Below are 20,841 nucleotides of genomic sequence, written 5' to 3' on the forward strand. Positions count from 1 at the left end.
TAAAATTTATAATTATTGTAATTCAAAAATATTATTACATCTATTTGCAATGTAGTTGCAGTTCTGCAACTAATAAATTGTTTAAAACCAATACAAAACAGTAACTTCAATTACTGCATGTGACATTATTTTCTGAGGTAATAAATGAAAGTACAGATTATTGTAAAAAAAATATGTATTTATTGCATAATGGAGATTAAATGCCAACATTTTGTGGGACGATTTACTTATAAGCATGCATTTCGTAAAACAAATGTTAATAATTGGGAACTTTTGCCTTTGGTATTCAGCACTTTAACGCCAAGGATAACTTCATATTACTAAGAACAAAGCCTTTAACATAATTACAGCTGTTTGGGACCCCTATGTAATTACTGGCTGGCGCCAGGCAATGTTATTCAGCCAAGAGTGGGTTCAGTTTAGATTTTTGTGAAAAATGTTGGATGTGCCCGTAGACTGTTTTCATACAGTTTCTTCTCCCTTCTCTCTCTCTCTCTCACACACACACACACTGGTCTATATATGAGCTTTGATTTCTAACCCAGGAGAATAATAGCTGTCGATCACGAATCCAATGCGTGATCCACGACCAACTGAATCACTAACACACACTGGCACTGTAACTGTTGCGTTCCTCGCCTGAGGATAAACATGGCGACCGGCGGAAGTAATGTAAAACAATATTAATATAGGTACCAAACATGACCAAGAAAATGGCTACAGAAATATTGTTCATGGGATTAGTTATTAGTTTCAGCCGAAGAAAAGAATGGCAAAAATGAATTACTTATTAATATGAATGATGTGATGAGAACAAGACATACTGTGATGCTCTTGAAGAAATCTAGTCCAGAAAGTATGTACTATTATCTATAAGGTCAGTTAGGTGAAGTTTCAAATGAAGATAAATAAAAAGCTAATTCAACAACTCAAGAGAATATGACAAAATAAAATGAAGAAATATATACTGAAGAAAATGTGAAAACTTGACAAAAAGATCAGAGATTATTCTAAATCAAAAGATGTATAAATAAGTAAAATTTAATCAAATTATGAAACAGCAGAAGGAACAATTGAAGTGTGGAGCATGACAAGATAAATATATTCAAGGGTAGAGAAATGTTGGGAATATTCCAGCAAGGCTAAAAAGAAAAGCACATGGAGGCATAAAACAAATAATTCTGTAGTTGTAGATAATGATACCAACATGCAGGAAGAACTTGAAAAATTACTTAGGTTAGGTAAATATTTGCATGAGATACATCCAGTAAAAATATAATTAAAATCATACAGTATACAGTGGTTGCACTGACGTCACAACTCATCGGTTAACCCGGATGAGCGGTTATATTGGAGATATTGGAATGTAAACAAACAGATCAGACATGTATGTTACAGGCAAAGCTTTTTGATTACAAATACATCTCAGTCATGGCAAAAAGGAATATTTCTAAAGTAAAATTGAAAGACACTTTAGATAGATATTGTGTTGGGCTTAACAAGGAGGAGAGGGCGAGGTATGAGAAGAAATTAGCACTTACTTGTGGGGAAGATCCGTATGAAATAGATGATGCAGCATGGTCTGTCGATGATTCATTGCTACCTGCAATTACCTACCCTGACATAGTGAACTATTTGGTGTTTTCACTGAGTCCTTACACATCTGAGGATTTGAAGAACTTCAAAGCACTTGATGCGTACAACCAGTTTGTGAGTGGTTGGGTCAGGGATAGGACAACATGCATTTTAAACGACAGATCCCTGGTCAAAGCAAAGGTGAGGCAATTACTCTTAATTAAGTTTCATGAGAATTTTAGTTAGGCCTAAGCTCAGTTTAAAGAGCCAGGACTGGCAGGAGTTAGATCTATAAGCTAAATCAGGTGACTAATGTTGGCAATGTATATGCTAAGATTATTGTCTAATTGCAGGCTTAGGCAACATATTTAACCGGTCAACCTGTTAAAATTTACTTTTAATAGACAAATAGTAAAAATACTTTCATTTAATTTCAGATAGATAAAAAATATCTTCTTGTTAATCATTTGGGCTAATTCTGAATTTTAACTGCCTTGAATTATTTTATTTTTTTATCTATTATTATAAGTGCATGTGACCCAGTATGTAATTCTAGGTGCCTAACATAAAAGTAACTTGGCTTAAACAATAAAAATAACTATTTCATAGTTATTAGGCCTAGTAATAAATATTACATGAAATATTTTCAAGCCTGAAGCTCTGTAAAAAGATGATACAATTATACATGGTAATGTATTGTATTAGTGTACTTATGAAAAATATCACATCTTGAGCTATATAAAAACTTATCTCGAGTCTGAGATATTGCAGTCTTAATCTATATACATAACCAAAACTGTACATATTTTTTCTACATATAAAAAGGTTTAAGATTTAACAATGTATATACATACATACATATACCAAGGCTTTTTCCCCCTTCCAAGGGAGGTAGCCAAAAAGGGAAAGGCATAAAAACACTCCCACCCATTTCATCCCTAAATACACTCCACACCCCTCCCACCCTTCCTCTCATCTGAGCACCTCCTGGATGACGGGTCATCCCTGCACCCTGCCCACCGCCCTGGGTCAGAAGCAGTGTCGCAAGACACAGTACATCCACAGCAAGGCCGCTTCATTTAATCGGCGACCCCCCCTCTCCGTCCCCCTTTGCATATAAGGCGAGGACGGGGAGAAATCCCTTCGGGCTGCGTCAAAATTTACTCACACATACTAACCCCCCCACCCCCACACCCCCGTCCATTCCTCCTCATGCAGTCACAACATCATCCATATACAACCATTCTCCACTCACCTCTGTCTTCCGTCCTCTCCCTTCCTTCCTCAACAGACATTCCCCTCTTCCCCAAAGCCCCCTTCACCCCATCCATCCACCTCATCCTAGGACGTCCCCTCATGTTCACTCCCTCCACATCTGCCTTCCATACCTCTTTTACTAGTCTTTCTTCACTCATTCTTTCCATGTGTCCAAACCATCCTAATATTCTTTCATCAACCCTATCTCCCAAATCCTTTTTCACCCCTGTTCTCCTCCTCACCTCCTCATTTCTCACTCTATCCAGCCTAGTAACCCCCACCATACTTCTCAGACACCTCATCTCAAACACATTCAAACTCCTTCTCTCTTCTTCTCTTATGTTCCACGTTTCTGCCCCATACAGTGCTGTTGGCACAATCACTCCTTCATACAGTCTCCTCTTCGCATCCATTCCCAAATGTCTATTTCTCATTACACTCTTTAAACCACCAAGGCATTTACTCGCTTCTCTCAATCTACATTCTACCTCCACCTTCACTCCACCTTTTCCTGCTACACTTGCACCCAAGTATCTAAAACTATCCACTTCCTCCAGTCGCTCTCCCTTAATGTTCACTTCCAGTCTACTGCCACTTTCACCCCTTGTACATCTCATCACCTTACTTTTACCCACATTTATCTTTAGCTTTCTTCTATCACATACTCTCCCAAACTCTGCCACCAGCTTCCTCAATCCCTCCTCTGACCCTGCCACAAGCGCAGTGTCGTCCGCAAACAACAGCTGGCTCACCTCCCACTTTTCTCCATTTTCTTTAACCATCTCCAATCCCTGACTCACTACCCTAGCATTCACCTCTCGCACCACCCCATCCATGTATAAGTTGAACAGCCAGGGCGACATAACGCATCCTTGACGAAGTCCCACCTTTACTTCAAACCACTCACTCTCTCCATTTCTAATCCTAACACATGCTCTACTACTCACATTTATTTTAAGCACAATTTTATCTGGAGTATGAAAAATTAATCTTACAGAAAATAATATGACAATCTAATCAGCCTATAAACACATACTTGTCTGGTATTTATTAGATCCAGTTGTCATAAATGTTCTTTCAATTTGTCGACATTTTTAGATGAACATTGATATTTTGATTAAAGGTAATTTTGATGTATTAACAATCAAATTATTCTTATTTCAACTGCCAAACAATCTGATTTCTTCACTAATTTCAAATAACCTAATTATTCACTGTAACTTAAACTAATACCCATACAGACATTTAATAAATGTTTTTATCTTCTCTAGGTATTGCATTCTCAGAGGCTCAGGGAGAAGCCACTACTTCCATGGTTTATTGCGGACAAGGAAGGGTGTATTTTGGCAGCACACTGTACATGTATGGCTGGTCTTGGAGAAAGCTGTACACATGTTGCAGCACTACTTTTTTCTGTGGGAGCAACAATAAAGTTAAGGGACTCTAGGACTGTTACACAGTCAAAATCCTATTGGCTACTGACTGGTTCTTTGAAAGGTGTGTCATACAAACAATGCAAAGACATTAACTTTACTTCTGCAAAGAAGAAGAAACTAGATAGGAACATAGACAGTTGTTTGGAAACAGACATTCCCAACCCTTGTGTTAATAAAAAGTATATCAAAAACCAAATACCAGATCCCATAGATATTGAACTGGCATCATTTTTTAAATCATTGTCTTCCACAAGCACGAAACCAGCATTGTTATCTTTATGTGAACCATACTGTGAACAGTTTGCTCCAAAATCCGTTAGTTTAGATTTCCCCACTGTTCTAACAGAACTGAAAGAAGAATCAGCAATTCAACTGCCATATGATGAGCTTTCAAATAAGTGCAGAAGTATTAACTTGACAGTGACTGAGGACCAAGCAACAGCTGTTGAGAGAGAAACTCGAGAACAGGCTAGTTCTAAACTGTGGTTTAAATTTCAAAGTGGGAGAATAACAGCTTCTGTAATGAAAAGTGTATGTGCGACTGATCCTGCTTCTCCATCACAGAGCCTTATAAAAAGAGTATGCTATCCTGAAAGCTGTGAATTCTTTTCCAAAGCTACACAGTGGGGATGCGAGCATGAGAAAGATGCAAAGGATATATTTCTTGAACAATTGAAATAGCTTCATGAGAATGTAAGATATGAACAAACTATTTTTTTTTTTTTATCAGTACAACAGTTCCACATATTGGTGCTTCACCTGATGGCATTATTACATGTGACTGCTGTGGCCCTAGTATTCTAGAAATCAAATGTCCATTTTGTAAAAAAAAAAAATCCAAATTGGACCATCTTTGGAAGGTAAATTGAAATTTGATGTGAAGGAGGATAGGGAAGGAAAGATAGCTGCAGTGGGAAATGCGAAGAAAATGAGAGTGATGAGTGAGGAGAATGGAGGAGAAATAAGGAAGGATGAGGTGAAGGCAGTTGTAAAGATGATGAAAGCAGGTAAGGCACCTGGTCTGGATGGATGCCATGCAGAATGTCTGAAAAAGGGAGGTTCAGTGATGGTGGACTGGTTGGTGAGGTTATTTAATGTTTGCTGGAGAGAGGGTAGAGTACCGGAGGACTGGAGAAGTGCCTGTATAGTTCCTCTTTACAAGGGAAAAGGGGACAAGTGTGAATGTAGTAATTTCAGAGGGATTAGCCTGTTGAGTGTAGTAGGGAAGGCTTATGGGAGGATCTTAATTGAGAGGATTAGGAGAGGAACAGGAGTAATTGGTGAGGAACAGTGTGGATTTAGGACGGGTAGAGGTTGTGTAGATCAGATCTTTGTGGTAAGACAGATATGTGAGAAAGCTATAGGAAAGGGGAAGGATGTTTTTTGGGCTTTTATGGATCTGGAAAAGGCTTATGATAGGGTAGACAGAAAGGCACTGTGGGAGGTTATGCAGATTTATGGGATAGGAGGAAAGCTTTTGGGAGCTGTCAAGAGTTTTTATGAGAGTAGTAGAGCATGTGTTAGGATTAGAAATGGAGAGAGTGAGTGGTTTGAAGTAAAGGTGGGACTTCGTCAAGGATGCGTTATGTCGCCCTGGCTGTTCAACTTATACATGGATGGGGTGGTGCGAGAGGTGAATGCTAGGGTAGTGAGTCAGGGATTGGAGATGGTTAAAGAAAATGGAGAAAAGTGGGAGGTGAGCCAGCTGTTGTTTGCGGACGACACTGCGCTTGTGGCAGGGTCAGAGGAGGGATTGAGGAAGCTGGTGGCAGAGTTTGGGAGAGTATGTGATAGAAGAAAGCTAAAGATAAATGTGGGTAAAAGTAAGGTGATGAGATGTACAAGGGGTGAAAGTGGCAGTAGACTGGAAGTGAACATTAAGGGAGAGCGACTGGAGGAAGTGGATAGTTTTAGATACTTGGGTGCAAGTGTAGCAGGAAAAGGTGGAGTGAAGGTGGAGGTAGAATGTAGATTGAGAGAAGCGAGTAAATGCCTTGGTGGTTTAAAGAGTGTAATGAGGAATAGACATTTGGGAATGGATGCGAAGAGGAGACTGTATGAAGGAGTGATTGTGCCAACAGCACTGTATGGGGCAGAAACGTGGAACATAAGGGAAGAAGAGAGAAGGAGTTTGAATGTGTTTGAGATGAGGTGTCTGAGAAGTATGGTGGGGGTTACTAGGCTGGATAGAGTGAGAAATGAGGAGGTGAGGAGGAGAACAGGGGTGAAAAAGGATTTGGGAGATAGGGTTGATGAAAGAATATTAGGATGGTTTGGACACATGGAAAGAATGAGTGAAGAAAGACTAGTAAAAGAGGTATGGAAGGCAGATGTGGAGGGAGTGAACATGAGGGGACGTCCTAGGATGAGGTGGATGGATGGGGTGAAGGGGGCTTTGGGGAAGAGGGGAATGTCTGTTGAGGAAGGAAGGGAGAGGACGGAAGACAGAGGTGAGTGGAGAATGGTTGTATATGGATGATGTTGTGACTGCATGAGGAGGAATGGGCAGGGGGGTGGGGGGTGGGGTAGTATGTGAGAGTAAATTTTGACGCAGCCCGAAGGGATTTCTCCCCGTCCTCGCCTTATATGCAAAGGGGGACGGAGAGGGGGGGTCGCCGATTAAATGAAGCGGCCTTGCTGTGGATGTACTGTGTCTTGCGACACTGCTTCTGACCCAGGGCGGTGGGCAGGGTGCAGGGAGGAGGTACTCAGATGAGAGGAAGGGTGGGAGGGGTGTGGAGTGTATTTAGGGATGAAATGGGTGGGAGTGTTTTTATGCCTTTCCCTTTTTGGCTACCTCCCTTGGAAGGGGGAAAAAGCCTTGGTATATGTATGTATGTATGTATTATTTTCAAGTACAAACCCAGCTTGGTGTCTGTAAGCTTGAGTCAGCCTATTCTGTTGTATGGACTGAAGAAGACTTGCACATGGAACAAATATTGTTTGACAGTCAGATGTGGCAAGAAATGTGCACTAAATCCCACCACATCTTTGTAACTGCAGTTTTGCCAGAGCTTGTGGGAAATATTTATTCTCGTCTTGCCCTTGGTGAGTTACAAGGACAGCCCCCTTCTCAAAATTGTCAACTCAATGAGTTAACTTCTTGTTTCTGTAGACAGGCCAAAACAGATAACATGATCTCTTGCTGTAATAGAGCATGCCCTATACTGTGGTTTCATTGTCTCTACCTAAATGTAAGTGGTACTGCCCTCAGTGCAGAAGGCAGCCAGAGTTTCAGTCAAAATTATGCAAAAAGTTGGCAACTCAGTAAAAACATTCTTGTGACTGACAAACTATTTTTGCAGTATTTTACTATATTTACCTAGTCAACAAAAGTGGAATGTACTGTAAGTTAAAATATAGTGATACATGTTACCAGATCAAAATAAAAACATTTATCTATGGACGACATGTATTAAAATACAAAGTGGTAATGTAAATATTGTATACTGGTAATAATAATATATAATAGGGCTTAATTAAAATCAATAACAGAATCACACAGATTAATGCATGCACAACAAATTAGACCTATTTTGTCAATTGGTGTCACAGTTTCATTATCTCTGCAAACCAGACATTCCACAGAAAGTGGCCCATTCAAGATGGGATATTTTTGTCGTACTACACCAATAACTTTTTCAACATGTATTCTTACATGAGCCACTATCCTTGTCATTTCTAAATCTACAGGTACCAACTGATTTTTTCCCCTGGTAAATGCTGGAATTTTAACCTCGGCCATCACTGATCCAACACTAGCCTGAATATCAAAGTCTCTATCTGCTAGTAATAAATCTCCTGGCAAAATATGATTCAATAAATCATCATTTTCTGCAATATGTTTGTCACTGGCTCTACCTCCCCATGCTTTTGATATGTAAGAAACTGTGCCTTGTGGGGGTAATGCCAATAAGAAATTTAACTGTGTTATGATGTAAAAGAAAGACCATGTTTCAGCCCTGGCTTTTAAATTAGTTGGCCTGTCTATGAAAACCTCGAAACAGTCAATAATTACCACACACTTAGTTCCAAAATGTTTTCTAAATTCCATTGGCATTGTTTTAGCAAGTGTATCCCTGGATGGCCAAAAAACTAAAGGTTTCATCCTGACGTACATCACATCAACAACATCAAAGAAGATCCTGCATACAGTTGAGCGAGAAACAGCAAATTCACGAGATAAAAATACAGGTGACACATTCAGTCTTAACCTCATCATTGTCATAATCAACATCTGAAATTTGCTCATAGTTTTTTTTACAGGAAGGAAGGGTTCTAAATAAACAAAAACTGTCCACAAAATCTGGAATGTGGGAAATCCTGTGTTATATAACACTTTCTCATCTTTATCCTTAAATTCATCTACATCATACTTTTGTGACCGAGCTTCAACTTTGACTCGAAGCTCAATGTTTTCAGTTCTCAAATTGTGCAATTCCTCAATCATTGAAGACATCACATCTTCTGTCAGATCTGTTGTATCCTTATCTTTATTAAGTAATAATAATGACTCGGCTGCAGCATAATCCTTTTTCTTTTGAATTCTGTCTTCTCGTCGTTTAAACCTTAAGATCTCTGGAGAAGCAACTGGTGGTTTTGCCTTTGAACCAAGCATGTTTACTGAGGGTACCCAATCAGGACTGTCCCTTTGATACAATTCTGCCTTCTTCCCTGTAAAAATAAATACAATGAAAAAACAATAATTCTAGACTAAATATGACATATTTTAATAGCACATCTTAATCGAGACTTTGTTGATGGACAGATAATGTGTCAATTGTAAAATGTAAAAGTTAGATTTTTCACTAATTAAAATTAGAAGAAATAAAGTTATTATAATAGTTATTAATAATTAATTTATCAAAATATATTATTATTTTTCATTTAATTTTTTATTTACTGGACTTATTTTATTTTTAGATTAAAATGTCAAACTTACTCAAGTCTATGTACACTGTTAATGCTACATATTTGTTGTTCCTTTGTGCCTCCTGATAAAATATGGGTCCGGCACAGTAAGAAAAATAATAATAAAATGGCCTAGAAAGATGAAACTGAAAAAACGTCAGGTTTAAATATTAGCAGCAGCAGACATAAAGAACTAGATTTTAGTGTACCTACTGCCTAGGCTATCAAGGTTATATAATTATCTATATATAAACCTTGGCTAGTATTAATTGCCTGTCCTCCACTGTTGTTCAGATTCAGTGTCAGCTAGGCCCTACACCATATTTATTGCCTGGACATGTTTTAATTAATAGGCCATAGCCTGACCACATTTCAAACCTAATTAATAAGTTATGAACAAACCCGTTACAAAAATAGACCTGGGCCTACTTACCAGAAATAAAGTGAGCTGAACAGATTCTAATATTGTCCAAATTCTTTCCATCAAAGTTCTGCTGTAAGCTCGCCAACCATAAGTGTCGTCGATCTTCACAAAGCTTTTCCCATTCCAAACCTTGATTTTTAATAACTTTAGGGAGTCTGTAAAACTGCAGTTCTTTCTCTCTATCTGACCTATTATGGCATCCCATAACTCTACAGTAATTCACCATTGTTATTTAAATTTATCGCGAAAGACAAAATGAATAAATGACAGGTGAGCACATTCAACAGGTCAGGCAAGCACTTTTGTTTACACGCCAATGCCTCCAATATGGCCAGTTTCCGGTTTGGTGACGTCATGTGAAAGGCCTCTATAGTGGAAGAGATGGTAGGACACTGAAACTAACAAGCAAAGACAAATTTAAGAACAATTACTTCAAGAAGAATAAAAAATATATCTTATTCATACCATCATTTATAGAAAATTGCTATTCAAGTGTGTGAAGGAAAATATAACATATAGTAATAAAGGGACAGAAGAGAGAAAATGGGAAGAAAGATGATAGTGGTAAATAAATAAATATATATATATATATATATATATATAAATTAATAAATAAAAAATATAGGTGGATGAAATGGTAATAGAAATAGAGGTTGAGGTAACACAAGAATTACAATGAATTGATATGGAAAAAGAGACTTTGCAGTGGTACATGTCTTACCAAAAACAAGAACATGGAATAATGAAGATATTGCAAATGTGAATTAATGCTGGACACAAGCAAGCAATTAAAGAAACTTTAAAAATGAAGTGAGTAAAAAAATAGATAACCAGTAGGAGACTTCAATTGGCAAAACGTAAAATGGGAAAAATGAGAAATGAATGAAACTGATGAATCATAGGGCTATAAACCATTATATATAGTGAACAATAACAATTACCCTATGAGTCATACTAACAAGATAAAGAGGCAACGATACACCAGCAACACAGGATTTAATCTTATCACACAAACACAATGAGACTGAACCACTAAAGTATCATCACCCTGTAGGTAAAATTAATTGTGCAGTCCTCAAAGTTGAAAGCAGGAAAGGCAGAACTAAGTGAAGAATCATACAAGGTTGATACAACTTTACTATGGCATACTACACAAGACTGAAAAATGCCTTGAAGACATGAACTGGAGAATTCAATGGGATAAAAGAAATTAAAAATAAATAGTAAGTCTTCCTATAAATTTACAGCATGAGTGTGGACAAATATTTGCCAAAAATGAGTGGGAGAGAGCAAAAATTAATGCAAGATAGCAAAACAAGAGAGAGAAGGTATGGGAGAGCTGGAGAAAGAAAGGAAAGACAAAGGCAAAAGAGGAACGTAAGTGTACCAGAAACAAATATACAAGAATTAGAAGAAAGAGAAGACCCTGAAAAGGGGTGTAACTGACAAATGTAAAGATGAACCTAAGCTGTTCTTTAGATTTATAAATTGCAAGTTGAAAAACGGAGGAATCTTCTAGCTAAAAATAGATGGGGTATTATACAAGGAAGCAAATAATAGGTAAAACAAATAAATCAATCAAATAATAATGATCATCAAGAGGATCATTCTGTAACAGATAAAAAAAAATCTGAAAGATAAAGTCATGCACATTGTAGTGAAGGCCAAGACACTCGACTGCAGAGAGGTGACTAGTGGAGTACTGCTGGGCTCAGTGTTAGCACCAGTAACATTCTTGAAGTACATCAAAGACATGGTGGATGGAATAAATAGTAGTGTTAATTTATTCACTGACGATACCAAATTTGCAAAAAAAGAATGAAAAGTGAAGAGGACTACAGGAAGACATAGAAAAGGTTAGCAATTGGAGCCAAGAGTGGAAGATGGAAGTGAAATTTAATGTAAAGAAATGCAAAATTTAGGAAATGGATAAAGGCATGATGAGATCACCATGGAGTTATACAATGGTACATGAAACAATCATTAAAGCAAAAGAGGGGGAAGGAATAACTAAAAACTGTGTAGAACGACATGAAAGTGGAAGTGTCAAAAGTCGAAGAAGATGCTAGATGCCCTGGGTTCTGATAGGTCTCAAGTTGTATATTCAAAGAATGTAGATAACAATTAAAGGATAGGATTCAAGAGGTGATAATATACCTATTAGAAAAAGGGGAAATGCCCAGAGATTAGAAAAAAGCCAATGTGACCCCAATTTGTAAAGGAATAAACAAGTAGGAACCCCTAAATTATAGATCTATGTCCTTGACCAGTATGATAGCTAAAATGTGTGAGACAATTGTGAAAGATAGATGGACAAAATAGAAGAGATCATAACAGATAACTACCATAAATTCAGAAACGAAAGATTTTGTGATCCAAATCTCTTGAGTCTTTACTCATGAGCACCTGGTGCGCTACAAGAGAGATGGGTGGGTGGATTTGTGTATACCTCAATCAGGTCTGAGGTTACAGAAGTCATGTTAAACAATACCAAAGTGTAAATGTGAAAAGTATGTAGGTTACTGAAGACCCTGGATGTGAGAAGGGCCTTGGAGTCAAATGGGATTTCTAATTGGATTTTCAAAAATGCCAAGATCATTTGGTGAACAAGATCCATGAACTGATGATGGGTTCATGAGAAGAGGGAAGAAGAATGGAAAAGGGGGAAACGTAGTCTCAATTCATAAAGGACGAAATAAAGAGGAGCCTTTAAATTACAGGCCACTGTCGCTGACCACCTTGATAGGCAAACTGTGTGAGAGCATTGTGGAAGATAGATAACTAAAATATTTGGAGATGCCAAAGGTCTTGCCAGATAAACAATTGAGTTTCATGAAAGGAAGATCCTCTACATCAAATATATTAATCTTTTTATTAATTCTATTTAGGGGCAGCTGATGTGCTGCAAGAGTAAGGTGGTTGGGTGGACTATGTATATCTGGATTTAAGAGAAGAATTCACAGAAGAATAATGTGGACATTGGAATGCATAGGCCTCAAAGGTAGTCTACTGGAATAGAAGAAGGATTTTTTTAAAAGACAGGTTCAGAGAATAATTATGAAGGACAAGGTGTTGGACTGGAAAGAAGTAACTAGTGGGTTTTTATGTGTTCCTACAAATTTCAGCTCAGTTATCTATAATATTCTTAATATGTCACTGAAATGATGGATCTAGTAGACAAAGCAAAGGCTGTGAAAAAGATATATATATGATAACAAAGTACTTCATTAAAATCTGGACAATATTTATGATTGGAATTATAGTGGAAAATTAAATCTAAGGTTGCAAATTTTAGAAATGGGTAAAAAGTAAGAGAAAACTATCAGATTATACAATGGAAAATAAAATAATTATTAAAATAAAGGAGGAAAGGTACTTGGGAATCTTGCTTATGGATAATTTATCACCCTAAATACAGATTAACAAGATAACAAAAGTCATAATGTACAAGCTATTGAAAACATAAGGATGGCATTTCACTATATCAATGAAATACTAGTGTGGTTCTACATAAAAGAAAGATGTAAGAAAAATAGAGAATGCAAAGGCTGACAAATAAAATGATTCCCACCAGATCATATGTGAATTCCCCACAAAGAACTGGTATGACTTAGCTGAGCAACTGCACGATTGGTTTGAAATTTTTACATTATAACCTTGATGGGAGACTTTGTCCCTATTACTTTTATGTGTTGTTCTATAGAAGTTATTCTAGTTTGTGTGTGTATTGGAATGGTTTTTGTGCATCTAATTACACTGTATTCCAATTCAAAAAATTATTCTGCCATATTTATCACCGGAGAGGTAGGGGGGAAGTTATCTACAGAGAGGACGTCCAGGATTCCTGTGCCTAAGTGAACAATTATTGAAGCTTTTGAATATACAGTATCTATCTATATACCAAGGGCTTTTTCCCCCTTACCAGGGAGGTAGCCAAAGTCAAAAGGCATATATCCACCCCACCCATTCCACTCCCATCCACCACCCTTTCTTCTCTCTCATCTTAGCTCCTCATGGATGACAGGTCATCCCTGTATCCTGCCCACTGCCCTGGGTCAGAAGCAATGCAGCAAGGCATAGCACATTCATAGCAAGGTCATTTTACTTAATTGGCAACCCCTATCTCCATCCACCTCATGCAGAAAAAGAGCAGACAGGGAGAAATCCCTTTGGGCTGAATCAGAATATCATTCACATATAACCATTCCCTACCCCCCATCCCCCACCCACTCTTCCTTACATCATAGTATCATATATACTATATCATCTTACATATACAGTATCATCTTTTTGATGGCTGGCCATAATATTGTACCATTTTCTTATGAATTAAGTATTCACAACAGACATAATAGAAAAGTTACCAATTGTTTTGTCATATTTATTAGATTAATGTGCACACCCCAAAATACATTGTAGGGGTCTTGCTATATTACAATACAAGTAAAATTGCCTTATTATACTGGACCATGAAGGGAAGATAGCTGGCTGGCCTCAGTGGAGATCAATCTCAGCTGTCAATAACCGATGGAATGAACTTCAAGCCAAATAACCAGATAATAAGGTCATCCAACAAGATGGGGATTAAATTCATGATTTTTATAGAAATGAGTCAAATTCTTAACATTCTGTTTCCTATTAATTTATTTCCTTGTTCCATTACTTATTTGTCTACCTTTAACTATAGTCTATAATGAAAGCAACTCCAACAAAAAGGTTATATACATAATGATAACACAATCACACAGTGGAAATATAAAGCTAGCCTCTTCTAGAATGTCACCACAGTTGACTATGGAATTGAATAACGAGATCCTAGCTTCAGACTTCCTGGTGTTTACCTGGTTGCACAATACAGAAAATACAGTTAACTTTCTTATGGTCTAAGACTAAGTATATTCATGGGATCCTCTCTTTTATTCCCCAATTATCATGAACAATTTTAAAATGAAAGGCCTGTTGCCTAATCTGCACATCAATGCCCATTGTTAATGTAAGATTAGATTGCAAACCCCCAAATATTGCTGGGCGATGTCGACATACTACTGTTAGTTCAGTTTATGCAGTGCAAATAGATTTCTCATCACAAACAAGAGCTGATATCCACCACCAGTATAACTACGCGAGTAAAATGTTTAATAGCTTTACTTGTCTCTTCTTTTAAATGTGAGCTTAAGAAATTTTGTCCAATTTTGCACAAATTACGCAAGCAGCTAAAAAACGCTTGAAGACTTCACCACAATAACACATTCTACTTCCTTGAAAAAAAGTTCTTGTTTACATTCCTGGTAGGGAACGGTACAACACCAGAGAACTACAGGCTGATATGCAAACGTTCATAAAAACATTAGTGAATTTCATTATTTTTAAATAAAATAATAAAAAACTATATGGAGATCATTATTGATCTTATATATGTTATTTACATATAGTCTTTAGATGAGAAAGTGTTACAAAGTAGTTCTGAGGAGCATATCTATGGATTAGAGAAACACTGCGCATGTCTGTCGGCCATCTTGGGTCGAGTCTGTGGCGCTTTGTCAGTGAGGGGAGGGGTGTGGAAATAGCCTAGTTGTTATTTCATGGTTATGGTCGTCTGTTGTGCAATATAAGATCTCGTAGTATGTTGGTGGTGATGAAGAAGGCCGTGTCTTTCTCCTAGTAGTAGCCAAATAGGCAATGAGTTAATTTTAATTGTGTAGTGTGGTGTTAGTGACAAGTGGCCCTGTAAACAGAAGTGAATCTTGGATCGTACCAATCGCCCATTCTACTTGTATTGCTTCTTCTACAAGATGGGCTCCAGGAACGTGCCCAGTGATAAGGTAAGGAATTATAGATGTTTACATGCATACTTTCATTAATTACTCAGAAAATGAGGGTAAGGAAGTGGGTGCGACTCCAATTGTTAAGAAATAATATTGATACGAAATCAGCTGAGGTTTACAGTGACTGGGACGAAGCTGTTGCAGTGTTGACTATGTCGTACGTAGCCAGAAGTAAACGTAAGGTGTCCGATTTATTCCAGACGTAATGGTAAAAGAGGTTCCAGTTCTGTTGAGAAGCTTTTCGAATATTAAAAGAAAGCGGCAGACACAATATATGGACGATTGTAATGATAATACATTTATTAGGTCATTGTTATTAAATGGCTAGAGGGGTGCGCCCACCCCCTTCCCCGCGCTGGATCCGCCCATACGGAGGGTTGTACTACTGTCATATTGCTTTCTAAAGGATGAGGTGGTTACCAAATAAATTGTCTTTCGTGGCGGGTGATAAGTTATTTTATTATTATTGTTATTATTATTATTTTCTATGAAAAGTAATTTTGTTGTGAACATTTAATTAGATCAGACCATTATCATATTTATGACCTTATTCTGTGGTTGCAACATACAACATCCAAGGTTATTGTTTCTTCCTTGTTTGTCTACATTCAACATTGTCTGCATTTTGACAGTGAAACTGAAATTCCTTATATTTGAAATATATCTATTTATTTTATTATGTATTTATTCATTAACTTTGTTTTGGCGAATAAAAGAATTTTTTTAGGGGATTTAGCAATAAAAATTAAGTTTGAAAACAAAAACAAATATATCAGTTACATAACCTTTAAGCACCACTTTGTCTCCCTATATGGAATATGTAAACTAAAACTTACTGGTAATGTAAACATGAGAAACCAGTATATAATATCACCATAGCTGTGGTAGTTTTTAGTGTAAGATTTGGAAGAATAATTGGTCATAACAGGACATCATTGATCAATACAGATATTTCTGATTTTTTTCCTAGTAAAACAAAATTATTAATTTTACTTTATTTGATTTTAGAAAAAAAATTCATTTTCTGAAAAAAAGGGGCTTTTGATAATCCAAGACAATATTTGGCTTATACGGTATATATTTATTGAACAAAACCCAAATTTTAACTAGTAAAGGATGTATATACAGTGTTTTAGAATCCTAATCAAATCCACACAGGAAGTCTAGACCAGATCTAGCTAGGGATTTTTGACAAGGCGGAAGCTATGGCCAAACCTGGAATCGCAAGGCATAGCAGGTGACAGTGATGACAAAGTGAAGGATTCCTTGCTTTTGGTTGACCTGATTTTGTGGATATATTAGTATAGGACAGGGTTCTTCAGAGTATTCGTCTCAAATATTTTTTATCCATCTATTTAAGTATATGTAAATCCAGTATATGAATCTGTGAATATGTGCACATATTTAGGTACAAATGTAATAGTAAAACTCTTTGTACCAGAAGGAGAGAGGTGTAACAGCTGTGCAATAGTGTCATGGGGATGATACGCAAGATCAATCTGGGTCATGATAAAAATTGCTTGAAGCACTGGTTTATTAATTTTTAGTTACTGTAGGTATTGTCAATTATTGGGTTGGGTTTTAATTTTATTGACAATAATTCTTGTTAGCTCATCAGTAAAGCATATTTGAGATATATTTCTGGTGGAATAAGCACTTTGACTAAATCAGACACAAAAAGTAAACATAACAGTATAATAAGACTTTTAAACCACTATCAGAGAAATAAGATCAGAGATACAAAAGGGTCTTATTTCTTCAATAGTGGGTCAAAAGCCATATTTTACCAATGTGCGACTACATTACGTTTCTATAACAATACAAGCTGATACCAATTACATATTCTCAATTTCTCACTCACAATATATTAATATGTTTGTCTAATGGTAGTACCCTATATAAGAAAGGAGATATGCTTGTTTGCTCCTGTCACATAAATTCATATATGGTTGTAGATTGGTCATCTTTTAGGCTGTTCCACGAGTAAATATTGGATGGAAAACAGTTTGTGATAACCCACAAATATGTAGTCATACAGATTTCTGAAACAGTCATTGGGTTTCTGCAGTTATCATGTTGATTTTAAAGCTAAACTTTATGTAGGTTCTTTGCTCTACATGATTTAGTAACCAAGCTGCCAGATCTCACAACATTACAAAATTGATCATTACGCAACATCAGAACTCATGGTCATGCCTATTTACAAAATTGATCATTACGCAACATCTGAACTCATGGTCATGCCTACTAGCATGCAGTTTGCCAATAGGCATACAATTGCTGTGGCTCATTTCACCTAGTGACAGGAAGCTTTGATACATCTGGTTTGCTCCTACTGTTCAAATTACTGAGACTTTTGGGGAGGACCTCATGTAGTACCAAGGCTGTTTGCTTCAAGGTTTTGGGATCTGCTTCCTAGTATTGATCAATTTGCTGAGGAAGTTGTAGCTACTTGCCCATTTTTGGCTTAGAAGTTTGTTTACCACTCTTACTCCCAATATATTTTATGTAGATCTTTTTATGATATTAAGGTCTTTTATCCTCATCATGATCTTTGTATCATCTACAAACATGTTAGTGAAGATTGTCATTTGTATTAATGAAGAACATTACAGGTGCCAGTACTGGCTCTTGTGGGAGTTTCTAAGGGGTTTCTTTTAAATGAATAACTAAAATAAAATTGTGCACCTCTCCTAACCAGGATGAATTCAGAGGTCCACTCCACAAGCACACTTCTCACAAACATAACTCAACAAGTATGAGAGGGATTTGATAGAAAAACATCACCATAAAGAACAGTTATAGTGGTAACAGACATAATAAGGCTCTCAATGAAGTCCCTAGACATGTACCATTAAAAAAAGAATAATTGAGACAGCCAGTGACAAACAGTGGCTGACAAGCTTAGCTGGATGAAAGGACAAAGTATCCTAAAACAATAATTGGGATTAAAAGATTGAACAATAGAGTACCCCAAGGAGCATTACTATCTCCTGCAGTATTTGACCTTTTCCTAAGAGATCCCCCTACACCAAATCCAGAATATAGAACCAAAGCACTGTACAGAGGATGACTTAATGGGCACAACATAGCAGCTAAGGTTTCTCAAAATTATATTGACATACGATACTAGAATAGTGGCTAAGACAAAATAGAATGGAAGCCTCCCCACAAAACCATCAATGACATTTCTCAACCTCAGACACCATGAAAAAAATGCAACAGTTCTATTAAGAGTTGCCAAATCTTCCCATTCAGCAAGAACCCTAAAATCCTAGTATATCACTTGATAAACCTATGTGCTTCAGCCTACACATCAAGGATGAAAGGATGAAAGGACAAAGTATCCTAAAACAATAATTGGGATTAAAAGATTGAACAATAGAGTACCCCAAGGAGCATTACTATCTCCTGCAGTATTTGACCTTTTCCTAAGAGATCCCCCTACACCAAATCCAGAATATAGAACCAAAGCACTGTACAGAGGATGACTTAATGGGCACAACATAGCAGCTAAGGTTTCTCAAAATTATATTGACATACGATACTAGAATAGTGGCTAAGACAAAATAGAATGGAAGCCTCCCCACAAAACCATCAATGACATTTCTCAACCTCAGACACCATGAAAAAAATGCAACAGTTCTATTAAGAGTTGCCAAATCTTCCCATTCAGCAAGAACCCTAAAATCCTGGTATATCACTTGATAAACCTATGTGCTTCAGCCTACACATCAAGAACCTAACAGTAAAAATCAACAAGAATATAAACATACAATGATCAGTAAGCAGCACAGTTTTGGTTAACAGAAACTACAGTAGTCACAGTCTACATGCAGTTCATGAGAACCACACTTCCTACATCTGCTGTGCATAGTTCCTTACTGTCAACAAAACAGATAGACACCCTAAAAAATACACAAAATAAAGCATTTTAGACTAATAATATGATGCTTTAATACCACCCCATTGTAACATTACAGTAACAAAAAAAAAATCCCACATGAAAATGGTAGGTACACAGTTCTTAGCAAGAACCCTCAATCCTACCCATCCATCCTGTTACATAACACAAGTACAGCCAATTGAATGAAAGGGAACTCCGCCAGCATAGAACTCAAACATCCAAAACAACCTGTCACCTGCACCACAACACATCCATATAAATTCATGTACACACTCAGATCAGGAAACAAACACATCAAGGCCATCCACCAAACTCCCTACTCCATTAAACTTCCTCAGACATAAGTCCTACAGTGAAATCCCTCTATAACAAGCAAGAACCACACTTCATTCAAGTCATCATCTAGCTTTAAAACAATATAAACAAAGAATAAACTTGACTACAGGAGCAAGTTGTCCCAGATACAGTTACCACACAGAAGACACTAAACATTTTTTATTGACCCACTCTTATATTACCCAGACAACACAGTATCTCTTCCTTGAATGACTTCTGGACTGATCTGGTGGTTGTTGCCAGTTACCTGGGAGCTGTGATTCTCCTGCAAGAGAGACCTGAGGCAACAGATTGGTTGACTCTGATATTATCTAAATAATTTTTTCTATAGATCTAACTGGTTGATTCTGATATTATCTAAATAAATTTTTCTATAGATCTAACTGCTCAAGTATAACGCTTAACCCTCTCTTGTAGCATGTCAACCACTCTTGAATTGTAGCTTAACAGGTTCAGAAACCATAATGATTGCCAGTCACAGTTTTCATAGTATTTAATAAACTTTTAATTTTTTCACTACATTCATTGTCCTACCCCCCGTTTATCATTTATATCATGTCTCCAAATTCTGCCCCCATTGTCTCCCAGTTGGAGATAAAGATTAGTTTGGTGGTTATGGAATAAATCAATAATTCACAATGGTGCCTTACAAATGACTAATTCAAATCATGGCTGGGCTTGAGACTTGGTCACAATGACTAAATTAGTTATTAGTTGGTAACTTGGTCTCTACTATGCACAAAACATCAGGTTCATATACTCAAATAATTGCTAATTTCAAACCTGGACTGTGGTAAAACATCTGCACTAGCATATCCTAATTTTAGATTCCTTGGATTGGTTTAATGTACCGAGTTGTTCTCTTTTTTATATATACAATTTCCTTAGTTTTGATATGAAAATCTAAAAAAAAAAAAATTGTTTCTCTCATTCTGTACTTTCATTGTTCCTCATCTTGACAACATTGATATGCTCCCTTATTTTTATTCTTTCTTCCTCAATTGCATTTCTCCTGACCCAAATATTCTTAAAATTGTCCTTATCTGCTTCTTTTCCTGTCCTATTGATTACTCCTTATGCTGTGGCTTGTGACCCAGATTTCATTTTAATAGGTGCACACCTTTGTATTGTATTTGCCTAACCTAAACACTTCTTTTATATGATCATGGG

General features: G+C 36.9%; 3 protein-coding genes across 4 annotated transcripts in view; 2 read left to right on the plus strand and 1 right to left on the minus strand.

Annotated features, from left to right (window-relative positions):
- Nucleotides 1–200: 200 nt before the first annotated feature.
- On the plus strand, nucleotides 201–6,736 carry LOC143020978 (uncharacterized). The gene is made up of 2 exons (XM_076178037.1): nucleotides 201–1,776; nucleotides 4,104–6,736. Exons 1-2 carry the CDS (start codon nucleotides 1,390–1,392, stop codon nucleotides 4,947–4,949), a joined length of 1,233 nt encoding a protein of 410 aa, XP_076034152.1. The 5' UTR covers nucleotides 201–1,389; the 3' UTR covers nucleotides 4,950–6,736.
- A 294-nt stretch (nucleotides 6,737–7,030) lies between these two features.
- On the minus strand, nucleotides 7,031–14,970 carry LOC143020979 (uncharacterized). Its single transcript, XM_076178038.1, has 3 exons — nucleotides 14,752–14,970; nucleotides 9,613–10,001; nucleotides 7,031–8,942 (listed from the first exon to the last, which is right to left on the minus strand). Exons 2-3 carry the CDS (start codon nucleotides 9,827–9,829, stop codon nucleotides 7,744–7,746), a joined length of 1,416 nt encoding a protein of 471 aa, XP_076034153.1. The 5' UTR covers nucleotides 9,830–10,001; nucleotides 14,752–14,970; the 3' UTR covers nucleotides 7,031–7,743.
- Nucleotides 14,971–15,120: 150 nt separating this feature from the next.
- Nucleotides 15,121–20,841, plus strand: part of LOC143020980 (ubiquitin-like protein 3) — a 32,355-nt gene continuing 26,634 nt past the window's right edge. The window contains exon 1 of one of the 2 annotated variants that reach the window (XM_076178040.1): nucleotides 15,121–15,425. In XM_076178040.1, the coding sequence (XP_076034155.1) occupies nucleotides 15,396–15,425 (30 nt within the window). In that variant the 5' untranslated portion in view covers nucleotides 15,121–15,395. The remainder of the gene's footprint in view (nucleotides 15,426–20,841) is intronic. The other variant, XM_076178039.1, reaches the window with a different exon arrangement.

Source organism: Oratosquilla oratoria, chromosome 41 (assembly GCF_046742065.1).
Source record: "Oratosquilla oratoria isolate Oo_2021 chromosome 41, ASM4674206v1, whole genome shotgun sequence".
Lineage (NCBI taxonomy): Eukaryota > Metazoa > Arthropoda > Malacostraca > Stomatopoda > Squillidae > Oratosquilla > Oratosquilla oratoria.

Coding starts and splice junctions, on each gene's coding strand:
- LOC143020979 (XM_076178038.1), bottom strand. CDS start 9,829: ATGGTGAATTACTGTAGAGTTATGGGATGCCATAATAGGTCAGATAGA. Junction 8,943..9,612: donor TTCAGCTCACTTTATTTCTG/GTAAGTAGGCCC, acceptor TTATTTTTACAG/GGAAGAAGGCAGAATTGTAT.
- LOC143020978 (XM_076178037.1), top strand. CDS start 1,390: ATGTTACAGGCAAAGCTTTTTGATTACAAATACATCTCAGTCATGGCA. Junction 1,777..4,103: donor GATCCCTGGTCAAAGCAAAG/GTGAGGCAATTA, acceptor TATCTTCTCTAG/GTATTGCATTCTCAGAGGCT.